At 58.7% G+C, this 25242-nt stretch overlaps 1 protein-coding gene across 1 annotated transcript; it reads left to right on the forward strand.

Moving 5' to 3' along the window:
* The first annotated feature begins 1035 nt into the window (after positions 1 to 1035).
* Positions 1036 to 24072, forward strand: SEMA7A (semaphorin 7A (John Milton Hagen blood group)). The gene is made up of 14 exons (XM_043555021.1): positions 1036 to 1249; positions 14425 to 14576; positions 15115 to 15156; positions 15482 to 15574; positions 15794 to 15878; positions 15998 to 16108; positions 16757 to 16896; positions 17472 to 17656; positions 18497 to 18605; positions 18690 to 18888; positions 21319 to 21446; positions 21647 to 21801; positions 22014 to 22075; positions 22384 to 24072. The coding sequence occupies exons 1-14, from the start codon at positions 1081 to 1083 to the stop codon at positions 22743 to 22745; spliced, it is 1992 nt and encodes a 663-aa protein (XP_043410956.1). The 5' UTR covers positions 1036 to 1080; the 3' UTR covers positions 22746 to 24072.
* The last annotated feature ends 1170 nt before the right edge of the window (positions 24073 to 25242 follow it).

Raw genomic sequence — 25242 nt, forward strand, 5'->3', positions numbered from 1 at the left:
AGAGGTATCCAGTAAGTCCTGGGTAAGTGGGATTCCCATCCCTGGTTCCCTCAGGCACAGCAGAGGTGGAGAGTCTGGGCGCTCTCTGGCCCGAGGAGAGGAGACCCCCTCATTAGAGGGCAGCCACGTGGCTCTAAGAGGATGAGCTGATGGCAGAACTGCCTGGACTGTCCACCCAACTGCAGAGGGACTGGGTCTGGATCCTGCCGGGCATCATCACTCAGTCATCAGGTTGCCTGCTTGGCTGAGCCCTATATGCTTTGGGGGCGGAGACTCCCTAAAGCTGGTCTGACCCTGCCTCCAGGACAAGGAGTCCTGGGAATGCAGGAGGCTCCCCTCTCTCTACTTGGGAAAGGGGACTTCTTAATTACATCCCCCTCCACTCACATGGAAATGAGTTTGGATTTTCTGAGCATACACCAGCTGGCTGGGGGGAGGCAGCCCAGAAGGCTGCTGGTTGGGAAAGGGAGGAGAAGGGAGAGGGGAGGGAGTCAGGCCAAGATGAAAATTCCACGTTCTCACGGCAGAGCAATGATGGGGTGCTGAGTGCTCCCCACGGATCATCTACTCCTCTGCCTGTTTTCCCCCAGGGGAAAGCATCTTGCTCCTCCATATAGTCTCCGAGGGGACCGTGTACACTCAAGCTAGCCTGTCCTCTGAGAACCAAGCTTTCAGGGGCCAAACCACTTAGCTGGCCATTAGTGCAGTTACCTGGTCCATGCCCTAGGAGAGATGCTTCTCGACTTCTAGGCCAACCCTTTCATGGGGTATGGGGGAGTGGATTTCAGGCCCAGAGAGGGTACAGGGCCTGCCACCGATCAGAGAAGTCCACGTCTGTCTTGTCCCTGGCGGTCTGGGTTCTCCCCTTGGAGTTGCCCGGGAGAGGGTGGCGAAGGTTCCCTAGCTGCGGGCACTGCGCCCCCCTTGGGCAGCAGGGAGGCGAGAAAGGCTGCGGGGTGGGGAAGCGGGGAGGGAGGGTGGGGTCAGGAATTTGACTCCGCCTCCTTGCACTGGGAGCAGCCTGCGGTCGGGCGCTGGCTCAGTCTCGGCTGCTCGCCGCTGTCGCTCCCGGGCTGCGGGATGACACCGCCTCCGCCCGGATGCGCCTCCCTCGGCGCCCCGCGCGCCCGCGTTCCCGGCCGGCTGGCTCGGTCTTGGCTCCTGCTGCAGCTGCTGCTGCTGCTCTGGACTGCCGCCGCCACCCAAGGCCACCAGAGGAGCGGACCCCGCATCTCCGCTGTCTGGAAAGGTAGGTGGCGCCGCACGGCCGGTGGGGAAAGGGAACGGACGCCGCGCGGGGCGGGTGCAGAGTGTGCGGCACCGGAGGGAGTGCGTGCGCTGCGCTGCGGGTCCCGGGCTGTCCCCGCGGGGAGCGTGTGGGTCTGGGTGAGTGTGTGAGTGTGCGCGCTGGCACGCTGGAGCGGCTGTAACGCTGCGGCGAGCGAGCGGCGGGGGCCGGAGCCCCGGCTAAGTCGCTCCAAGTCCGCCCCCAGTCGGGAACCGCAGCGCCGGGGCGCAGGGGAGGAAGAGGGCCCCTCTCTCGGCCGAGAGGCATTCTCGGTCCTCCAGCGCTAGGACCTCTGTACAGGACCTTTTCTTCGGCCGGGACCTCCACCCAGGTCTCCTCTTCTTGAGCTGCGGGCTCCGCTGTCGCACGCAGCGCAGGCTGGGCCGGCAAGGGGGGCGCGGACCCCTTGCCGCCGCCGCTGCGCTCCGGCTGCGGGAACAAAGACCCCGCTGCCTGCCCCCGCCCCCGCCCCGGCCCCGAGCGCGGGCCGGGTAAAGGGGTGGACACCCAGTGGCGAGCCGGGACAAGGTGCGGTGCGGAGGCTTGGGGCACCCGGGCGCTGCCTCTGCAATGCCAGGACCGGCCGCTCCCCCCTTGTCTGCACGTGGCAGTTGTCATCAGGAATCGGCGCCAGCTTGGGGGGCAGTGCCCATTGGGTGGGGCACGGACGTTGGGACCCCCAGGTGGCGGATCTGGGGAGGGAGTGCAGCTTTTAGGCCTCGATAGATATGTGAACCGGGGGACCAGAGTCTCCCCCAGGGGCGCCTCACTTTAGACCCCTGTACAATGGGTCAGAAAGCCGGCTTAGGTGGGGTTTGAGTCTTTCTGCTGCCAGGAACTGAGCTCCCCTCCCCTGCATTGCACACAAATGCTTCCCCGCCCCTAGACCGACAGAGCTCTGTCCTCCAAATTTGGCGGCACTGCAGACTCCCTGTGGTGGTGGTGGACTCGTAGTGGGGGCTGGGGGACTGGGGGACTGGTCTGGTCTGGCCCTGCTGGGGGCCCTTTGATGCCCGAGGCGGTTTGCAGGAATTGCCAGAGCCTGAGCATTATCTGGGGCAGGTATTCTTAGCAGAGAGAGGAAAAAATCCCACACACAAAACAAGTAGCCTGATCTGCAGCTGCAGCAGGGGGAATGTGACTTGCCCAAGGTCACTCCGCAGTGTGTGAGCTCACAGTGCAAACTGGGGGCTCTGATCTGGCACAGGACCAGTGCTATTTCTGAGTTAGGGAGGGGAGAAGGATTTAGGCAATTTTTTGGCCATAAAGGAGGGACTCTGGGGGCCAGTTCTGCTACCCAGCCAGAGGTATTTCTGGTAGGAGTAGAGCAGGAAGCTGGACCTCTGGTCGCCTATTCATGGTGGACACCTGCCCACCCCTCAGTCATACGAGCTCCAGCCCAGGCTTTCTCTGCATTGCCAGCATCCCTGCCTTGACTCCGTCCCCTTGGCTGTCCTGGACAGCACAGCATTTGGGCACTCTGAAAAGGGCAAATGGCCATATCTGAGTGTTCTGGAATCTCCCCCCTGCACCCAACCCCTTGCATTTGGCTCTGCTTGTTCCTAGCCCCAAGTCTTCCTAAGACCCCTCCCCCTATACTTAATGCGCAGCCACATCTTAGCACTTAATGTGAACCTCCACATCTTGGGCACTTAGTCCCCACCCTGGGGCTATTTAAAGCTGCTTTCAGTCCTCTTACCCACTTTCAAAGCTCCCAGCCCAGCTCCACCTCTCCCCTGCGCGCAGTTCACAACTGTACCACAGAGGCCCGCATTGGCCGTGCCCTCTGCTTCATAATGCACTATTGATCCCTACTGGGATCTGCCACCCCCTCACCTATCTTGTCCAAAGGCAGTCTTTGCTCATCTGCACCAGTGCCAGGCGCCCCACTGGCCAGACGGACCCTGCCATCCGCCTATCCCCCAGGCCCACCAGCTGGTGATGGTATGCCTGGCTGACAGCTGTCTCCTATTTCCTGTGGGGTGACACATGGCAGTCGGACAGGAATGGGTTTGGGCAGGGCAAACAGGGGAGTAGGCTGAGAAGAGGGCCCTCCAGCCTTTGCTGTAGGCCAGGTCCCTGTCTTGCAGGGGTTGGGGTGCTGTGGGAATTGACTTCCATGAATGACTATGTCAAAGATAATGGTAGTTCTGGAGCCAGTTTTTTTAATGAAGCATAGACTAGAGTTTTAGTTTTAAGCCAGGATAGGTGCAAGGACTGGAGTGGATACGGAGGGTTCTTCTCTGTCATTTATTTTTTGTTGCTTGGTCTCCTAAGCCTCAGGGAAAGATTAGATCAGGGAGTTCTGAGAGATTCCCAGCCTGCACTTATTGGGAAGGCTGATGCCTCTTCAGCCTGATGAAGGCCTGGCCAGGAGAGAGAGGACTGTGTCAGCACTGACCTGCTGGGTTCCTTTGAACTCTGCATCTGTCTCTGACCCTCAGAGCTTGCCAGATCAGGAAGGGCTCTGGAGATTGTCCTCTGAGGGCATCACTGACACATGAACTGGTCACAGATGCCAGGTGTGAGCCTTACCTCCCTGCAAGCAGGGGCTAGAGGAGATTGTGTTGGCATGCTTATGTAAGCTGTGCACCCCTCTCCTGTTCCATCCCTGCTTGGAGGAGATGGAGAAGCCCAGGAAGGTCCTGACCCCCAAGATCAGAGGTGAGCCAGCATGACATGAGAGAAACAGTGCCCAGTCTCCAGTCTCCACCTGCCCAGCTGGTTCTGGGCTCTCCCTTGTCCAATTAAACAACAGGATGTTATTGTTGACTTGGTGGCTGCTGGGGGAGCCATTATGGGGCGACTCCCCCAGGGCAGGGGGTTGTTGTCACCTCCTCCAGGAGATGAGGTCACGGCTGGGGCTCCCCAAGCATCAGCATTTCCAGTGGAAATCCTTGCCCCCTTGGGGACTTAGATGTGCTCATCACCTTCAAGGTGAACTCCCTCTGCAGAACCAGGGAAGGGGGGGCAATTCCCAGGAGGAGAGGGGGGTTTCCTAAGCTGGGAGAGCTGGGAGAGATGCACGGTGATGTCACCGGGAGCGTCCTGCCAAGCTGTGTGGCCCCTCTGTCCTGGATAGTGAAGATTCTGAGAGTAGGCTGGGGTGGGGTGGATGCTGGCACGGGCTTAAGACTATACGGCTTGGAGAAAAGAGATGGGAGGTCTGGAGCCTGGCTCTGGTCCTAGCTCTGACCTGGTTTTTTGTGTGACCTTGGGCATGTACTTGCCTTTTTCTGAGCCTCAGTTTCCTCAAATGTCCAAAGTGGGCAGAAGGAGGGAGGAGCTTATATTTATCAGAGTGCGAATTCTCTGGGATGGGCAGAGGCTGTGGTGGCCAGTTCAAACCTTAGCGGTGAGGAGAAATTGAAACCTGGGAAGTCAGGGGAAATCCTTGAGTTCTGTGTTCTTTCCTATCTTTTTCTCTTGTGAGCTGTGAATCAGCTGGAGGAAGTGGCTCATTGGTTTGTGGTCTCCAGGGTGGACATAGTAATTTAGCATATTTGACATTTGCTGGGGCCAACCTTGTATTGGTCCCAGGGCAGGGCTTGGGGACCCAGGGATGAGAAAGTAGACAAGTTTGTAGATTTCTCAGGGTAGATGGGGAGGCAGACAGGCAGGTCAGCCTTCAGTTACAATAAAATGTAGCAGGGCCTGTAACAAAGGGCAACTATGGGGGTTGAGGAGGTACCTAACCCAGTCTGCCCAATCAAGGAGGGCTTCCCGGGAGAGGTGGTAAGTTGGGATGCCAGGAGGAGTAGAAGCCAGCGTCGGAGGGGAGGGACAGGAGGAAGTACCTGGTGTGACATAATTTCATAAACTTGCAACTAGGACCAGGGAGAGGAGAGGAGCTGAGTGGGTGTCTCCAGGAGGGAGACGTTGAGTTAGCCAGGGCTTGGGGGCTCCAGGAAGGTTTCTTGGAGGAGGGGACATCTAAAGTGAGCCATTTGACCTTACACAGCCAGCAGGAAGAGGGATCTGGCAGGGAAGGCCTCCTGAGTGTCCTAGCTCCCTGATGGGAAGCCAGGGCTGGGTCCAGGGAGACCAGAGCTTTCTGCCTAACTCCTGACTGCCCAGGTTCTGCAGATGAGGCAGCCTGTTCCTCACCAGAGACTCTCCCTGTGGGGAAGATCTAGGCCCTGTTGCTGAGGGCAGCATGCCCTTCCTCTGACCAGCTTTCCCTTCCAAGAGAAGGTCACCTTAGCAGGGGTAGGTCATTGGGCATAGGGGACGTGGCACGTGTGGGGCAGAATTCTGGGCACCTAGGAGAAGCAGGGAGAACTGGGTACCCTCCTTTGTGGGGGGTCGGGTCAGGGCCCTCCAGGATGTGCAGGTGGTAAGCTGAGGCTTCAGCCAGGGGAAGGGGTCCAGCAGCCCACAGAGGGCAATGGTGGGAGTGGGTGGCCCTACAGTTGACAGCTGAGGCCCTAGCTGACGTCCTGTCTTCCACACCCAGCCCCGTGTCCCTTATGTCAGCCACTATAGGCGTCTGGCTATGTCACAAGAGACTGACCATACTTCCTCTGCTCTGTTGGCAGCTCGGGGGCCGGAAAGCTTCCCCTTCTCTTAATTTCCTTTTTTGGACACGTCTGTCTGTCCCGTGAGGCCCCTCCATCCCTTCACGTTAATGCACTGAACAGTTCACCTCGAATACACAGTGACAGAGCTACTGCTTTCCCCAGTGCTGCGTGGTGGCCGGGCCCCATGCCTACCTTGTCTCCCACACATCTTTCCTCACCGCTCCCCAGCGCCCATGTTTTCCTGCCTCAGGGCCACTGCCCTGCTTGTCATCTGCCCCAGCACCCCATTCTCTTCCTTTCTGCCATTTCTGTCTCACTTCCTCCAAGGAAACTTCTTGAATGACTCCAACCCACACAGCCTGATGGGGCAGAGCTTAGGACATCAGAAGACAAATGTCAGAGATCCACACGTTCCCTGACATGTTCCACAGATGGGGAAACTGAGGCCAGAGATGACAGAGACTGGCCCAAGGTCACCCAATGACATAGGCAGAGCTGGGACCAGGACTGTATCTTCTGCCCAAGCCCGCTCTTGGCCTCAGCTATTGGCCTCCCTTCACTTGTCTGTCTGTCTACATGCTCTTTCCCCAGGCTTGGGGCTCACTGAGCACTTTCCTCCTCGGCCAGCTCGGCTGAGCCCAGACTCTTCCGGCCCCAGTGCTTTCTGCTCCCAGGAGCCCCACTGGCCATGACCATCTTCCCTTCAGGACTTTAGATTGGGCCAGCTCTATGTGCCTCCTCTGGTCTTTTCCTCAGGGCAGCTGGGCCTCAGGTCTTGAGGGCAGGTTGATCTGTGTCACGGGCTAATCTGGGTTTAACTGTCACGGCAGCCTGGGATTAGGCTGATCCTACCCTGCCTCCTGCACCCCCTGCTTCTAGTCAAGGGCTCGGGCTCTGTGCTAACACCCTCAGGGGCAGCCCTCACTGTGGAGGCAGCCAGCACCTGCCCCCGTGCCTAGGTCTGTGCAGCTTCTCTAGGGGAGAGAGCAGGAGAAGGCCCAAGGGTTTGGCCTTGGGGAGCACACAGGTGCCTGGAGAGGTGGGCCTGCTGCCTGGTTAGGGAGGGCACCTGGGAGATCTGGAACCTGTAGGTGTAGCCACAGACTGTGACAGGAGATGAGAGCAGGACAGGTCAGTGTGGGGTGAGAGGAAGAACCAGACTGAGAGCGAAGGGCAGGTGTATGTGGTGGGGGCAAGGTGGGGCACAGAGAACCACTCATGTTGTTTATCTGCTGGGCCCAGGGCTCTGAGCCAGCCTGGTGAGGAAGGAAGGTCACTGTGATAAACTAAGCACGCTGTCAGTGGCTCAGGAGCCTCATCCAAGATGTTAGTTCCTCCAACGTGGCCTACTACCCCAGTCTGCCCCTCCCTACTATCTAACCTGTCCCTACTTGCCCAGCCCTGGCCTTGGCTTGGCCCAGGGCCCACAGAGCGAGAGGAAGCCTGGACTTCACCTTCAGGACCCCACAGTCCAGGTGAAATCCCACCAGACAGGTGATCTGAGAGAAGATGGTGTGTGCCAGATGGTATATAGCACAAGGTCAGAGGGAGGACAGAGCAGTGAGGGCTGGAGCAGTAGGGAACACTTCCTAAAGCCAGGGAGGTTGAGACCAGGTGTTCAAGGACAGGAAAGACCATGTGCACAGACAGAAGGGGAAAGGGCAATCAAGGTAAAGGAGAGCACAAGCAAAGGTGCGGAGGAGGGAAAGAGCCTTGGCAGAGATGAGCAGACATGGGCCTTGACTGCCAGGTAGAGGGGGAGGGCCCTGCTGGGTAGGCAGTTGAGAGTCATGGTGGGTTTTTGAGCTGAGGGGTCAGGGGTGGAGGCGAGTGTTTTTGGTTGGTGCTGGTTGGGTAGGAACCCGGCTGGACAGATAATAAAGAAGGGTTCATGAGCATATCCTGCCCTTCACTGTGGTCTGCCTCAGGCTCGACAGTGCTTTCTATTTTGGGTAGAGATCTCAAGAGATTTATCTTCCTAATTAGTCATGCTGGTCAGCACTCAGTGCTGTGCTGCACCCCCAGATCCCTACCACCCCACCCCACACCCCTAATCCCTGGTGCCTCGGGTCTGCACGCCCACGCTCTTACACTCTCTTTGGGGCATCGCGGTCAGGCCTTCATGGGTCAAGAGGCCTCTGACCAGGCTCCACCCTCTCTGCCCCCCAGTCTTCTCTTTTGTGTGGGAGGCACTGGCCTGGAAGCTTCCAAGGGCCCTTCTATGGAGCGCAGTGCTTTAAGCACAGATTCCAGAATCAAGCTGCCTGAGAGTCAACCTCCATCACTTAACAGCTGTGTGATCCCGGGCGGGTTACTCAAGTTCTGCGTCTCGCTGAGCCCATTATAAAATGGGGGCAGTAAGAGATCCCACCTTCTAAGAGTTCAGTGATGACCAAGTGGGTTAATTTATCTACAAATCACTTAAGAATAGTGCCTGGCACATAATAAATGCAGTGGAACGGTTTGGTGGTAGGAAAATCACTGTTGCCATCACTGTCATTCTCCTCCTTTGACATTCTGATTTCTGATGAAATGCAGCCCTGGCCGCCGGCCCCTGCCAGCTCTCCCTTACTGGCTCTGCTTGGGTGCCTGCCCTTGCTCTTTGCCCACTCCCACCCTCCCGACTGGCCCAGGCTAAGAGTGAGCTGGGGAACCTTCTGTGTCTCAAGTCTTCCCATCGTGTCTGCCTCCCTCTGCTAGGGTGATGTAGCCATCTCTGCCCTCTCCCCCACCTCTGCCCTGGCTCTGGGCCCAAGGGCAGGCCCTATGCCTCTGCCCATCCTCTCCTTTGAAGGGTAGTTGACCTTGGCCTTACTCTGGGGCTTTTGGAACCTGCTGGGCTGAAGAGCAGGCGGAAGGTGGACAGGACATGATGTTCATCCTGGGTTTCCTGCCTTCCCTGGCCTTGGAACCTCCTCCCTGCTCCACGTAGGCTTTGGTGTCAGACTGGCGCCCCCACAGCTTGCTGTCCACACTGCCCTTTCCCCCTGAAGCCTTGGCCCCAGCTGGTCTCCCCACCAGCCAAGCCTCTGGCCCTTCGAGCACAGTGGCGTGGTGCAGAGAGCGCATGGCCCTTGCCGGCTTGGAGGGGCCTTAGTTTTCCTGTCTATAAAATGGTACAGGGGCACCTGGGTGGCTCAGTGGGTTGAGCGTCTGACTCTTGATTTTGTCAGCTCAGGTCATGATATTGAGCCCCTCATCAGGCTCCATGCTCAACATGGAGCCTGCTTGGGATTCTGCACCCCCCCCTCCCCCTCTGCTCCTCTCCTCCACTCTCTCTCTCAAGTAAAAAAGTAACTAAAAAAATGGGGGTGCATACACTTGACTTGCCTTCGTTGCAGGGTGGCTGGGGAATTTGGCAGGCTAGTTGATGGAGGCCGAAGGTGAGGTTGGTTTCTTCTGCTACCCCCACCTCCATCCAAAAGCTGTCTCTGACCTTTCCAGGACTCGTAATCCCACCTTCCCCAAAAGGACCTGTGAACTCAACCCCGACTGTTTTGTGATTTGTCCTGAGAACCATGAGTGGGTTCTCAGGTATGGTAGCAGGTACCAACCTCTTCAATTCACAGAGAAGGAAACTGAACTCAGGAAGGCTCTGGTCACAAACAACCAGCCACCTGGCTTCCGAAGGGAGCACAGGCTTCTTGGAGCCAGGACCGAGCCCACACGTGAGATATGTTCCCCTCCCCGCCACAGCTGACCTTGGTGGGTGGGAGGATGTGCCCCTTCAGCCCAGCACACAGCTCACTGTTCCTATGGCTGATGAAGACAGGCAGACCTGTCACTCCGCCATGAGCTACGTACCACCTCAAGGGCCTGCCAGGCAGCTGTCTGGAACATTGCTCTGTCCTGTGTTACCAGATCTCCAAGAGCAACCATCACTGCTCCTTGGCATGGGCCGGGGCCACCCTGGAAACTGGGCTTGTGGATAGGAACGGCTTCTCCTGCCCTCATTCCTGGCCATATCTGGAGAAACAGAGATGAAACACTTGTTCATTTGCACTCATCCCAGTGGAAGAGTTTCCCTCCGCTGATCTGACGCAGTGCTGAGTTTCCCCATTAGTCACTCCTTAGGGTTTGAGGCCTGAATTACTAAAGGCTCCCGAGAGATCAGGGCTCACCTGGAAAGTGGGCGAGTGGGTGATTCCCTTCAGTTATCAGGTTAGCAAGTTTTCACCTGGTGGTCAGGGAGGGAAGGATGGGGAGCAGGAAATGACCCAGGGAAGTAGGAAGAAGCAATATACAGTGCTTTGTAAATCAAGAGGCTCTCAGGGAGGTCCGGGCTGTGGTCCTGGAGGGCTGGAGCTGGTGATGGGCACCAGAAGCCCTGGGCTGTAGCCTGGCCCTACCTCTGCCCTCCTTGCCACGTGTCTGGCCTCTGTGCCCTGTCAGCCCAGTGATTGTTCAGATCCTCTCTCTTCCACCTTGACCTGTGGGGTATGGGTTGCAAAGGGTGGAGAGGCTGCATGCTAATTCTTGGACTGCATGTGGGGAGGAGGACTCCCTCCTCTTTCTCAGCCACGTGTGTGTGGTATGCGAGGGTGTGAGGTGGGCCTGACAATGCAGGGTGGGGTGCCGTCGTGGGAGGATGTGGCTGGGTCCCCAGTCAGAGGTTGGCCTGGCTCCTGCTCCGTGCCCCGGCCCCCCAGGCTGCCTGACTCAGGCATTCCCTGCTGCGTGCCCACATTCCTGCCATTCTCAGAGCCTGCCTCAATGCCCACTTTCAAAGGGCTCCCTGAGGTTAGCATTCAAGGCCCTTTGGGTCAGTGGGTCAGGTTGGAAGGCTGTCCCTGCCTTGTTGCTCCCTTCATGGACAGCAACATCCCATACATTCCAGCCCCAATTCTACCCTCCCCTTGGGCTGCCCCCGTCTTTCATAGGCAATGAGGATATGGGGACAGTGGGGACCAGATGGTGACAACACACAGAGTGAAGGAGAGGAGGAGCAGTACCTCTCCAGGCCAGCCTGCTTTAGGAAAACTCAGCGCGTGTGAACCCCGGACTTGCCCCAGCCCATGGGCCACTGGGACTGTGGTAGGAGGGTGGTGGCTCCAAGAGCAGTCAGGTCTGATTCTTGCCAACAGCATCTTGTCTCCCACCCCCAGCTATCTTCTTGACCCTCCTTTCTGGCTGGGGCTGGGCCTTGCAGCTCCTGCCACTGTGAGGAGGGAGGGGACTCAGGGGGCTTTCTGGGTCCAGAAGGAGCAAGGATGGGGTGGGTGCCTGGCCCACCTTTGGGGCCATGCCCTCCCCATGTGCCCCTAGCCCCCTCCCCTGCCTGAACCCCTGGTTATTCTGGGAGCTTTTAGCTACCACTTAGTCAGCCACTAATGCGTCAGGCCGGGGAGTGAGGGGGGAGACACGGTGCCAGACGGTGCTCCTTTTAGACATCCAGGATGGGAAGCAGAGGGGGCTGGTCAGGCAGGGAGAGAAAGGAGGTGGGGGATGCTGGAGAAGGGGAGGTTTCCCCAGCTTGGCCCTGTAACCCTAGCCCTGCTCCAAGGGAGGAGAAGGCAGCAGTGGAGACTGATGGGCAGTATCCTTGGGCTTCCGTACCTCCCCTCCACATCACGTTCTGGACCTTTTGATCTATGTACCCACCATTCAGTCAGCCTCCCCACCTTTGCTCAGCTGGTTCCCTTGTCTGGAATTCTCTTCCTGCCTGTTCCTGACCCACGTAGCTTTGATCTGCCTCCCCCAGCCCTATGGATTCACCGGGAAGCAAAAAGATGCATTTAAGGATGTGACACTTGCTCACTTGGCTGGGTCTTTTTAGGGGCAACCTCTGGGCTTGCTCAGCCCCTGCATGGGCGGAGCCTTGAATGCCGCCCCCTCCTTGACCCAGCTCTCTGTGATGGTGCCATCGGGCCATGGGTCCTGGCTGTGAAGGCTTAGTGCTGCCTTCACTTCCAGGCAGCCCTCCTGCCCCTGAGCCCCCAGCCCCCGCTCCTGTGACCTGAACAAAGCTTCCTTTCATGTATTCATCGAGCTGCTGCCGCTCAGACACTTCCCGGGCACAATCAGGCCCTTTGAGGGCCTCGGGCAGTGCGGGAGCCAGGCTGGGGCAGGGGTGGAGAATGGGCCAAGGCCTCGAGCTGGTGCCGTCCTCCCCATACACATCGCCAGGCGCAGACTGGGGAGGGGTAGGAGCCAGGGGGTCAAGGGAGGCAATGCTCCCAGCCCCTGTTTGTTCTTCTGCAAAATGGGGCGAGTGGTCCCTTGCTTCCTCCCAACCCCAGCTGCTGCAGCCAGGATTTAAAGGGAATGGGGCGCAGGCTTGCAGATCTGTGCAGGACTGCCCTGGGCCTGGTGCTGCACCCAGCTGCGGGCAGCCCTCACCCTCCCTCCCGTTGTGTCCTCAAAAGTACTTCGTGAGCAGTCCTGAGTTCTGTCCCAGAACAGTTTTGCATGAGATCTGGGGAGGCTTGCTTTGGTGTGGCCATCTCACTTCTGTGGCTGGATTTTGGTGTAGGGCCGGATCTCCCCCTCAGGCCTTGCTCTCCAGGGCTGGGCCATGCATCTCCCATCAGGCTTGACTCCCCAGGGCAGGGCTTTCTTTCCCCCATCAGACTAAATTCCCCACGGCAGGACCGTGACCCCCAGACAAGAGCTGTCCCTCAGGGGCCACTCGGGTGCCTCTCTCCCAACCACTAGAGCTGTGTGTGATTGGCCTTGCAGTCCCCTCCTCTGAGGCCAGTGTGGCTTGAGGGGTAGGATTCCAGGGGCTTGGGCTCTCAGGGCCCAGCCTGTCTCCAGACGCAGACAAGCAGCCTTCCCTGGCCATAGCTGGCTAGGGAAGTGGGGGCGGGGGGGGGGCGGTGGCTGCAGACCGTCTGGATCTCTGGCTGGCTGCCTGTAAAAGGGGAGCCAGAGAGCTGACCCCAGCACTTTAATTTTACCCCAACTGAAAAGGCAGGGGAGCCCGGGGGCTGAGACCTGCCAGCCATGAGCCTTGGCCAGCACCACGTCCCCACGACCCGGTGCAGAGCCGGGTCTCAGCCCTGCCCTGCACAGCTGGGGCTGAAGGGGTGAGCCTGGGGTACGATGAGGCCTGATGTGCTGAGCTGCTCTGGCTGTGTGTGGGGTGCCCCAGGAGAGCCAGGGGAACCTGAGAGCTGTGAGCTCAGCACTTCTCTGTGGCCCACGGTGTTGCATCTCTCTGAATGTCCCACCCCCCGCCCCAGCCAATACTGTCTGGATAAGGCAGCTTGTCTTCCCTCCTAGTGTGACCTTGGACTAGTGTGCCCCCCAGGGGCCCAGTTTCCGCCTCTGTGCTGTGAGCCAGGCCACAGCTGAGGTGAAGACGGAGAATATCCCACTTCCAGGGATGATTTGACGGAGCAGGGAGGTAGCTTAGGGAAAGGGAACGAAGGTATGGGTCACAGGGTGCACTCCCGTTGAAGGCAGAATCGGTAGGAATGGCTGGTTGGCAGCAAGAGGGCTCGGGGGTGGGGGCAGACTCAGGGAAATGGCTGTCCTCTCCGGTGGGGCTGTGGTGCGTCCTGCTTCAGGGTCTTGGGTAAGCTGGCTGCTCCTGAAATTGCTGCAGCTGAATAAACAGTGGTCAGGCCGTGCTCTGGGGTGAGGCCTCGAGCTGGTCAGAGGTGGGGAGATGCTAGCTGTGGCTGATTGCTGGGGGCACAGCCACAGGCTGTCCCATCCCTGTAATTTAGCCCTGCAACCAGGACAACCTCAGCAATGTCACCGGAGATGAGACGTCTCCTCCCTGGAGGCAGTGGCTACAGACGGTTTCTTTTTTGGGCAAAATTGTCCCGGTCAGCCCTTCTGCTTACTGTGCCCTGTGAAGGGCTCCCTGTCCCGGAGTTGCTGGGGAGAGAGGGCTGATCTCTTCCCACCGGGGTGAGCTGGCGGCCCTGTGAAACCAGACCAGAGCAGGCCAGGCCACAGAGCCCAGTTGGGGGCAGCAGCGTGGGCTCTAGTTCAGCGCCTGCTACCGACCGTGTGACCTTGGGCTGCCTCTTTCTGGACTTCCATTTTCCCATCTGTAAACATGGGAAGGAGTGGACGTTCAGATTCCTTTCTAGCTCTGATCTAAGTTGACCGGCTCACTAAGGGGCTGGGTGGGCGGGAAGGGGTTGCAGAGGGCTTCCCAAAGGAGGGGTTCGGGCTCTGACCAAAGTGATCCCTGGGAACCTTGACTCTAAGTGGGCTGCTTAGAGGCCCAGCTACCTGCAGGGGAAGGAGGTGGCTGCTTGCTCTGTCCTGGCGGCAGAGACGGGGAGCCCTGGTTCCTCCTGCCAGAGCCCAGCTTCCCAGGAAGAGCCAACTGTGTGTGCGTGTGCGTGTGTATGTGCGTGGTGAGTGTGGGGGGGTGTTTTTTCTCCCCAGGGGTCCCTAAATCCTGCCCTCATCCTGAGGTTACACATACTGTAGGACAGGGGCCTTGGCTTTGAGGTGAGGACAGCTGGTTGCTGGACCCCAGCAGGGGATCCCTCACTTCTCCCACTCGTGGCTCTGAGTCCTGGTACTGCCCCAGCCCAGACCCAAACACTAGCTGCCACGCAGGTGCTGATACGCCTGGCAGGGTGGGGAGGGTTGGGGTTCTTCCTGTCCAGGGCCCAGCCTCAACGTTTCTGCCAATTGCCTCCTCCTCAGGCCGCGCCGGGCAGGACTGGGTGGACTTTGGCCTGGCTGAGCCTCACACGGTGCTTTTCCACGAGCCCGGCAGCTCCTCCGTGTGGGTGGGTGGACGTGGCAAGGTCTATTTCTTCGACTTCCCCGAGGGCAAGAATGCCTCCATGCGCACGGTGAGCCTAGACTCCTCTGCCTGGACCCCTCTGCTGGCTCCAGGGACAGAGCTGAGCCCCTTCCTCCTTCCCTCCCCACCCCATTTCTCTCATCTCCCCTCTGTCCTTGGTGAGGGGCCTCAGGGAATCCGGGGGAGCTAGCATCTCTTCCTGAACAGGTCTCCCCCCCATTATGTTCCATATATGGTCCCTGCGAGAGGCTCCCTAAAGGTAGTCCAGATTGGTGTGGGTGTTGGGGCAGTGCGGAGAAAAGCCTGGAGCTAACCTCCCAGGCCAAGTGAGCAGTGCTGATGGGGGAAACCCAGTCAGGAAGCTGGGCTCCAGAACCCTATGGCCCCTATCTTCTGAGATCTCTGGGCTGGCCTGTGAGCTCTGGGCTTTGGCTCTGGGTATCAGGGAAAATAGCCTGTGTGATCTTGGGTGAATCACTCACCCTAGTTGCTCATCTATAAAATGAACTCGTCCTGAGGATGCATAGAAAGCACACACAGGCATGTTGCCTTGGCAGAATGGCCTAATGCTTTCCCCTCCCCTCCAGGTGAACATTGGCTCCACGAAGGGGTCCTGCCTGGACAAGCGGGTGAGTGAGGGAGAAGAGTACAGAGGGGAGGCTGACCCGCTTGGAAAAGGGACAGGAGTCCCTGAGAGTCTGGGGAAGGAGGCATGGCCCTGCCTCAGGAGCCACAGTCTGGGAGGAGAGAGGTAGCCCTGCCCCAGGATTCCCAATTCTGAAGGGAGACATGCTTCTTCACCAAGGCCCCTGTGTCCTTGCTGTTTTTGGGGCATTGGAGTCAGTGGCACCTCCTCTGCTCAGATCCGAAGCCTCCTGCCCCAAGACTGAGGGTCCTAGTGCTGGGCCTGCCGGGCCTCCAGCCAACATCTCTCTTTCCCTTTTGCCCTGGCAGGACTGTGAGAACTACATCACGCTCTTGGAGAGGAAGGGTGAGGGGCTGCTCATCTGTGGCACCAATGCCCGGCGCCCCAGCTGTTGGAGCCTGGTGAGAAGGCCCCTCCCCGTGCACCTGGTCAGCTCACCCTCGTCTGGGTGGGCTTCTGCCCCCACCACGTTGGGAAGGAGCTGGGGGGGGGACTCCGAGGCTGGCCTCACTTTGTATCAAATCCCTGGGAGGATGGGGATCGTGGCTGGGAAGCTGGCGCCCACAGGAAGCGGTGGCCATGGCATCATGTGCTGTCTGACCCTCCTTCGTCTCCCCCAGGTGAACGGCACCGTGGAGTCGCTTGGCGAAAAGAGAGGCTATGCCCCCTTCAGCCCAGATGAGAACTCGCTGGTTCTGTTTGATGGTAGGGCAGCTGCCTTGGGCTGGGGGAGGGTGGTCAGCTCTGTGTCCAGTGGCCCAGGTTCGGAGGAGGGACTTCTAGGAGCTGTCTGCCCTTACCCATGCCCCTCCCACCATGCCCAGGGGACGAAGTGTACTCCACAATCCGGAAGCAGGAGTTCAACGGGAAGATCCCTCGGTTCCGCCGCATCCAGGGCGAGATTGAGCTGTATACCAGTGATACCGTTATGCAGAGTGAGTCGGGCTGTGGCTGGGCTGTGGGGCCTGAAGGGGTGTGAATGCCCAGGGCAGCGGATGGAGAGCCCTCAGTTTCCATAGGAGGGCTCCCCAAGGGCTGCTGGGCCACAGCCCGCTCAAGAAACAGGGGGCAGGTATCCAGAGCTGAGGAGGTTGTCTTTAAGGGACCAACAGAGACAATGGTGTGGAGGCAGGGTGGGCCCAACACATTGGGAGCAAAACAGAGGAAGCTGCAGACCCAGCGTGGGGTCCCCAAGAGCCATAGTGTATCCCTCTGCTGAGCTCATGTCGGGGCCACACCTCCTCCTTCTCATTAGGGCTCTGCCAATTAGGCAGAAGTGACATAGGGGCCCCCAGGGACCTCCCCCCAGTCCCTAGGCATGAAGTCATTGCTCCTGGGCCGATGACATCTTTGTGGAAGAGGGCAAAACAAGTGTGGGGTGGGGGTGCAGAGTCTCAGGCCCCTTGGGCTGTTGGACCTGATGTTCTGAGTTTTAGTCTAGGTCTGATTTGCTCTGGGTTTGTTTGTAGAGACTAGGTGTGTGTGTGTGTGTGTGTGTGTGTGCGTGTGCGCGCGCACAGAGTCAGGATGGGTCCTCCGGGCAGGCTCCCAGCCTCACATCCATTCATCTGTGTCTCTGGCAGATCCCCAGTTCATCAAGGCTACCATTGTGCACCAAGACCAGGCCTATGATGACAAGATCTACTACTTCTTCCGAGAGGACAATCCCGACAAGAACCCCGAGGCTCCTCTCAATGTGTCCCGTGTGGCCCAGCTCTGCAGGGTGAGTGTGTGGCCAAGTGGGCAAGAGTGTGTGTCTGAGCCTGAACAGGAGCAAGGGAATACATGCCTGGGTCAGGTGTGCACACATGTTTCCATAAAGGAGTGCGTGAAATGTGCGAGTGAGTCTGGGAGTGGGATTGTGGGAGCAAATGTGTGTGCACGAGAAGGCCCATGCATCTGTACGTGGGCAAAGAGGGGGTCTCGTGCATGTGTGGTGGTGTGCAAATGTCTGTATTCATGCCGGATGTGTTTGAGTGTGTTCGTGAGTATGAACGTGTGTTTACACGTGTTTGTTTCACCTGTGTGAAGGTGCCAATCTGTTCTATGGGGACCTGGCACCCTTACCCTGCAGGTCCCCATTGCTGGCCCTGTGCCCTGGATCGGCTGGAGCCTGGCCCAAGGACCTGGCCTGAGAGGAGAGGCAGCTGTGCCTTGTCCCCTGGCAGGTCCTGGCCCCTTTCAGAGCTCTCTTTCCTCCTCTGAAGCCTGGGCGCTGGCATTCCTGGTGGCAGGTGCCTCGGGTGTGTGCAGCAGCGTGGGCAGGTGCTGAGGGCCTCCTCTTCCTCACCCTTTCAGGGGGACCAGGGCGGCGAGAGTTCACTGTCGGTCTCCAAGTGGAACACCTTCCTGAAAGCCATGCTGGTGTGCAGCGATGTCGCCACCAACAAGAACTTCAACAGGCTGCAGGACGTCTTTCTGCTCCCTGACCCTAATGGCCAGTGGAGGGACACGAGAGTCTATGGTGTTTTCTCCAACCCTTGGTGAGTGACCTTCATGCTGGGGCTGGGGCTGGAGCTGGCGTTGGTTAAGAGGCTTGGGCTCTGCTGAGGAGAAGGCTGATGTGGCACGAGTGGGGACTCCAGGTTCAAGGGACAGGGCCGTTGCTGGGCACGGGGTGGGGGATAGCCAGTGCTCAGGGAGGTGCGTGCACTGGTGTGTTTGTGAGTCTGTATACGACGGGTATGCGCACACATGCCATGTGCAGGCTCGTGACTGCGCCTGTGCCTGTGTGTCCACCAGCTATGTGCTCAGAGTGGGTGCTGGGCGCTGGGAAGAGGCTGCTGAGGCCTCTTAGGTGCTGGGTGCTATCACACCTGCTCAGGCATTGCCTGCGCCTGATAATTCACACCTCTTAATCACTCTCATTGATTGAAAACAAGGCAGGCAAAGGTGTTAGGCGGATGTGAGGAGAGTTGGGGGACAGGGTGGGGAGGCCAAAACCTTGCTCTGTTGCCCCTGGGCAGGTAGACCCAGCCAGGCTGGGAAGGGGACAGGCCTGTGTTGGGCATCAGTGTGCTGCCGCTGTGTCCAGCGAGGTTGGCGAATCACCCAACAGGAGTGCGTGTGTTGGGATTTCTCCTGCCGTGGGGTTAGCCTCTGAACTCAGTGATTCTGTGACAGAACACAGGTTGGGCGATTAGATTGTGACAGAGAGAAATTTGGTTAAACTTCCCTCTCTCCCTTCCCCCTTCCTCTCTCGTTTCCTCCTTCCTTCTCCGGTGTTTCATAACTCTCAGGCCCGGGCTTGCTGGGCTGGCCTGGGTGAATGAGGGTGGGTGGGTCCTGGGCCCTCCAGTGAGGCGGTCTCTGTGTCCCCCCAGGAACTACTCAGCTGTCTGTGTGTACTCCCTTGGTGACATTGACAAGGTCTTTCGTACTTCCTCACTCAAGGGCTACCATTCGAGCCTTCCCAACCCTCGGCCTGGCAAGGTAAGCTGTGACGCCCACCGTGGCCCAGGCCCCAGCCCCGCCCCCCAGCCACTTGACTAACCTGGACCTGTTCTCCTTGCCCAGTGTCTCCCAGACCGGCAGCCCATACCCACGGAGACCTTCCAGGTGGCTGACAGTCACCCTGAGGTGGCACAGAGAGTAGAGCCCATGGGGCCTTTGAAGACGCCACTGTTCCACTCAAAGTACCACTACCAGAAAGTGGTTGTCCACCGCATGCAGGCCAGCCGTGGGGAGACCTTCCACGTGCTTTACCTAACCACAGGTGAGGGGCTCCCCCAGGACCTTCTGGCCTGCTTTGTAAAAACGGACATGAAATGTATAGGGAATGATATCACTGGCATCTGGTTGGAACTTTATACTTGGAAGGAAGAATTGAGTGACCAAGAGCTGTCAGGTGTCAGTGTGTGTGGCTGTGGAAGGGAGGTGGGGGCAGAGGGAAGAGGAGAGGGTATCCTAGGATGGGAGGAGAACAAGCGTGGGGATTCAGAGGCAGAAATGTAGCAAGACCGAGCAAAGCTGGGCGTAGCTTTGGTCCAGATGTCTGACCCGGGGGAGGGGGTAGGAAGAGAAATTGAAAGTCAGGAGGAAGGACCTGGTCACTGGGATCCTGTGGGCTTCTGCTAGGCAGAAGGAGGAAATCAAACTCTCTCCTTGTCTTGGGGACCATGCAGGTGAGAGGAAACATTTGATGTGGGATGCCAAGAATTTAGTGAGCCGTGAGGAGGGGCTTCCAGACAGCGGAGCCTTTGCAGAGGACCACAGAGGGGGCTTCCCCGGGGGGCAGTTTTCTGCTGAGCCAGCTCTGAGCTGAGTTTTTGGTAGCTTCTTGCTCCCAGGCTGTGGGCAAAGGGGGCTGCTGGGAGAAAGCATGGAGATCAGTGTTGGTGGGGGCCACAGGCTTTCCTTGAGACTGAGTGGTGGTGCTGTGAGAAAGGGCAGTGTCTCCCCCAGGAGCCTAGCAGTCAGGGCCTCAGGCACCCACCCTCAGTTATTCACATCTCCCCCTCAGTGTGGCTTCCTGCTATTGTTTCACTCTGTGGCCTTCTCAGGGCCATGGTGGCCTTATTGGTTGTTTGACTCCTAGAGGCCTCCAGGAAAGGAATTCCCCAAGGGGTCCGGCTTCTGGGTCCTGAGACCCCACTTCTTTACTCCTCCATTCATCCTGGCTACACCCATGGGCCCCTGTCCTTTCTCTGCTCGGCAACTGCTGGCCTAGCTGCTGTGGTCAGCCAGGCGATGGCAGGGCATTGGGGTGTCGGAGAGGAAGGGTCACACAACACAGGCATGGGAGCGGGAGCCAGGACCAGGAAAGCCAGGTTGGCTGTGGTCTCCCTTCCTGCAGACCTGGGAGGTGAGTGCACGTGAGTGATGAGGTCTTGGTGTGAGGGCCATTGGAGAGATGCCATGTTGGATCCTGCAGCAGGAAGGATTAGGGCCAGATGAGATATAGAACTTTCTGAGCCCTCTGCAGAGAGCAGGAGGCTCACCCATTTGGGAGAAGCTGTGGGAAGCAGTTATGGGGCTGCAGCAGGCAGTGTGTGCAAAGGCAGTGGCAAGGCTGGGGGCTTGTCAGGACAGAGGAGCGTCTGGCCACATCTCAGAGCCTGCGGAGGGGGGCCATAGACACATAAAGGAGAATCCTAGGCAAGCAATCATCCCATCATCTGACTGCTTTTTTGGGGCAAGTGATGCCCTGGGAAATTGGGAGGGAGGAATGGGGGAGGTAGGCTATTCTAGAAACTGGGACAGCGGGTGAGGTGGGAACGGGAGGGCCCAGGGGTCAGGATGCCCATTAGTCCCTGACAGGTATGAATGGAGAGAGCGTGGCCTCAGAGGCAGGCAGCCTGGTCCTTTTTAGATCTAAGATTTTATAAAAATTAAAAAGAAAATCCCCTAAGATTAAATACAATGTGGAGTCCTGGATTGGATCCTGGAACGGACAAAGGACATTAGTGGAAAAACCCAAGAAATCCAAATAAAGTCTGTAGTTGAGGTAATAGTAATGTCTCAGTGTCGATTGCTCCATTGTGACAAATGTACCACAATTACATAAGACGGTAACGTTAGGGGAAACTGGGTGAAGGGTATTCGGGAAGTCTGTACTATTTTTGCAGCTTTTCTGTAAAGCTAAAATTACTCCGAAATGAAAAGTTTATTTAAAGAAAACATCCCCAAAGAGTTCACGAAACAGGGGAATCGAAGGAGCTGAGGGGTGGGGTTCTGATGCCTCTGGGTTCCAGTCACCACCTGTGTGACCTTGAGCAAGTTGCTCAGCCTTTCTGAGCCTCATTTCCTCCTTTTTGAACTGGGAGGATAATACCCACCTCTTAAGGGTGTGGAGGATTCAACAACCGAAATGCTAATGCGCGTGGGCTCCCACCCACGGGATTTAGGCTCTCGGGGCTGTGCCTATAGGACAGTTGGCTCTGTGCCCCTGTGGACGGGTAGAGCCTTGGGCCTCCTGGGATGGCCTCTGTGGCCCAGATTTGGAAGCTTTCAGAGCTGCCCTCAGGCTCCCAGTCACCCTCTCCCCGCTTCACCCCACCCCAGTCCTGTGACCCTCGCCTGAGCCATGACTTCCCAGCCCTCCTCCACCGACTATCCCATTGGTTGGCGCAGCCTAGAGGGAGGCTGCCTGGCTCTGGGGATCTCCTGCCCACCGACCCGCTGACCCTCTGCCCCTCGCCCACAGACAGGGGCACCATCCACAAGGTGGTGGAGTCAGAGGAGCGGGAACGCAGCCTTGCCTTCAACATCATGGAGATCCAGCCCTTTCACCACCCGGCCGCCATCCAGGCCATGTCGCTGGACGCTGAGCGGGTGAGCCTCCCCACCCCACTGGATCCTATGGAGCTACCCAGCGATGGCCAGCTGAGGACAGAGCTCCTTTGCATGCGATTTGCATGTCCTTTTAAGAGCCTCTGGGCCCCAGGGCTCAGAGCCTGGAGGGTAGCCTGGGGACTTAGAACTCTCTTGGGGCTGAGGGCCCTGGCCTGACCCGAGTTGTGTTCTTCTTCTAGCGGAAGCTGTATGTGAGCTCCCAGTGGGAGGTGAGCCAGGTGCCCCTGGACCTGTGTGAGGTCTACGGCGGGGGCTGTCATGGCTGCCTCATGGCCCGAGACCCCTACTGCGGCTGGGACCAGGGCCGCTGTGTCTCCATCTACAGCTCCCAAGGGTACGTTGGCCAGGATCCCTTGTTCCTGGGAGGAGGTGGACATAGGAGTGGGGGGGGGGGGGGCGTCAGTGGGCTGCAAGAGGCTTCGGTGCTGGGCCACAACCTCCTCTGAGTGGGGGTGGGGGGTGGGGGGTGGGGAACGAGGACAGGGATGGGGGGCCAGACCCGAGACCTCCTGTCCACTCAGCTTTCTCTTCCCCTTCCAACTCCAGGCCGGTGCTGCAGTCCATTAATCCAGCTGAGCCACACAAAGAATGCCCCAACCCAAAGCCAGGTACCTGATCTGGCCCTGCTGGGCCCCAATCTGCTGAGGGTGGCACAGCCCTGTCTGAGAGAGACATGGCCTGGTCCTGGGGGCCCCAGGCAGATGGGGCAGGACAGTCCTGCAGAGGGGGCCCTGTCGTATGGGAGGGTGGTTGTTGAGAGGGGGATGGTGAGGGAGGCAGGGGAGAGTGGGGAGGAGATTGGCACTGTGTTCATTTAGAAGCCTTGGCCCTGGAGGCCCAGCCAGCAGAGGAGGATACAGTCTGCCCTGGGAGCCCTCGGCCTCTCCTCACGGCTGCCTCCCCCGTCCCTCTCCAGACAGGGCCCCACTGCAGAAGGTTTCCCTGGCTCGGAACTCTCGTTACTACCTGAGCTGCCCCATGGAGTCCCGTCATGCCACCTACTCATGGCGCCACGAGGAGAACGTGGAGCAGAGCTGCGAGCCAGGCCATCAGAGCCCCAACTGCATCCTGTTCATCGAGAACCTCACAGCCCGCCAGTATGGCCACTACCACTGCGAGGCCCAGGAGGGCTCCTACCTCCGTGAGGCTCAGCACTGGGAGCTGCTGCCCGATGACGGCGCCATGGCCGAGCACCTGCTGGGTCGGGCCCGGGCCCTGGCCGCCTCCCTCTGGCTGGGCGTCCTGCCCACGCTCACTCTCGGCCTGCTGTTCCACTAAGGTCCCCTGGGGCTGGGCATGGCACAGGCTCCTGCAGCCTCAGGGGCACTAGAAAAGTTTCCCGTCCAGAGCCGGCTGGGCCCGGTGAGCTCCTTGCCCGATGCTTCTTCCAGGGGGACTGCATAACCTGATGAAGGACACCAGGCCTGGAGATGGCCAGCCGCAGGCGGCTGCCGGGCCCGAGCAGGCACGGGTGGCGGGGGCCACAGAGTGAAGGCGCTGACTGTGAAGCTGGGACATTGGTGACCTAAGATTTTACCTTCTGGAGATTACTTTTCAAAAACTCCTCCTCAAACTTGACTAAATGCAGTGATGTTCCCAGCCCAAGAGTCCATGGGCCAGAATGGGATTTGGAAAGGGAAGCTGGGCCCCAGGCTCTGGACCTTGGGGCTGAGGCCCGAGTCCATCGGACTCTCTATACGCAAACTGCCCCCTCCTCCTCCCTCCTGCCCTGGCTGGGGGTAGCTGCTGTTCTTGTAGGCCCAGGGCTGCCTTCTACGGCTCCCTCACCAGCCCTGGGTCCCACTAGGCAGCCGTCTTGCATGTTTATTGAAGGATGTTTGCTTTCCGGACAGAAGGACGGAAAAAGCTCTATTTTTATGTTAGGCTTATTTCATGTATAGCTAATTCTGACTGCATCTGTATGAAAATACCAAAACTACATGCTGGGGGTGGGGTGGGACAGGGAGGGACTGGGGAAGGAATGGGCTGGGGTGGGGGGGTCCCAGTCTGAGGCTCTGGGGATGGGATAAGAGTCTAGGGACAGGCATGGGTTCGAGGAGAGTGGCATGAGCTGGCTCTGCCCTGGGATCCCAGTCTGAGGGGGGCATGGTCCCAGTCCCCAGTGCGGGGCGGTTATGGGAGGGGGTCGGGTGAGGGAGACAGGGGAAAATGAAGGAGAAACTGAGCCCTAGGTTCACCACATTCATATAGAAGGAGGAGCCGGGTCCTCAGGGGGAGGTTCCAGGACTCTGCCCTTGGCATTGGGGGCTGGGGGGCGGGGGGGCCCCCTCCCCTCCCCTCAGCCCCCTTCCCCAGGGGCTGTGCTTCCATGCTCCTAGTCTCCCACCTTCAGCTCAGGACATGTTATAACTTAGGCTAAACTGTGAATTCCGGTGGGGACAGCCTGGGCCAAGCTCTCCAGGTGCACGGCTCTGCCCCCAGCCCTGTCCGTGGGTTTCAACAGAGAGCTGGGCCCTTCTCTGGCTGTGTCTGGCCAGCCCAGGGCAGGGCCTGGGGCCGGCGGCCTTCCAGCTTTGGCCCCTGCATCTCTTCTCAATGCACTTTAATAATGTAACATATTACTAATAAACAAGCTATTTATTTACCTGTGCCTGCTTCTTGCTTGGAAAGCCAGCCCGGTTGGGGGACAAGGGTGGGGGGCTCCTGTTTATGACTCGCCACCTCCTCATCACACACACTCGCTGTTTCTGCCCTTAGAGACCTAGCTAGCGAGAGACAGGGGTGGGGTGTGCACCCACATCTCCTGGGCCGTGGTGTGCTGCCTGCAAAGCTGTTGACGGGAAGCCAGGCGGCTTCTGCACGCCAGCTCCTCTGTTCATACCTGGGGAGCTGGCCTTTCTCCCCACCCCACCCCACCCCCACCTCCACCCCCCTGCCTCTACCTCCCACCACTTCCCCTGAGAGGCCTGGCCTAGCCAGGCTAGAAACCGCCTCAGGCCTTCCTGCCTTCAGGGGGCCCACGCTGGGAGGGAGAGCTGATCAAATGAGACCCGGTGGGATAAATGTGTGGTGATAGAAGTGTGTGTGCAGGAAGCCGGAGGGTGGCGGCAGGTGGTGCCTGAGTGGGGACGAGGTACTTCCTCCGGGCTGGCCTGCCAGGCAGGGCATATGTGCAGAGGGGGAGGCTGGCGAGCAAGGGGACACTGGTGGCGGGGTGTGGGGTTTATGTGCTAGCCCCAGAGTTTGGCTTTTCAACCCCCAGGGCAGTGACCAGGGCTGGGGTGGGGTCTGTGCCTTAGAAACTTGAGCTCCCTCCAAGGTAAACCGCGTAGGTTTCAGAACTCAGAAGGGTGCATGAGAAGGGGTGGGGTGGGTGGCCGGGAGGGGAGTTAGGAGGCTGTTCAGGGAGGTAGTGGGCTAGGGCAGGACCAGGAATGGGGCTGCGCTAGATGGAGGGACGCGGAGAGGAACCTTGCAATCCCCCAGAGGCCTCTCCTCCCCTTTGTTCCTTTCTGGCCTACCCCTGTGGCAGGGACCCAGACCTTTTGGGGTTTGCTGGGAGATTTTCCTGAACAGTGACTGCTGGAAAGAGGAATGTGGCAGATTTGGGGCAGTTCCCCTCTCTGAGTCTGAGCCCAGCCTCAGGGTGGCTCTGGTGGACACCCACAGAACTGGAATCACCCTCACCCATGGCACCCCCTCCCTGTCAGCCTCCCCTGTGCTTTCCTGGGCCAGTCCCCCACTGAAGATTCTGCCTGGTTCTTTCTTCCCCATACCCAGCCTTCCCAGAATGACCAAGGCAACAGCAGGTGCT

Source organism: Prionailurus bengalensis, chromosome B3, assembly GCF_016509475.1.
Source record: "Prionailurus bengalensis isolate Pbe53 chromosome B3, Fcat_Pben_1.1_paternal_pri, whole genome shotgun sequence".
Classification (NCBI taxonomy): Eukaryota; Metazoa; Chordata; class Mammalia; order Carnivora; family Felidae; genus Prionailurus; species Prionailurus bengalensis.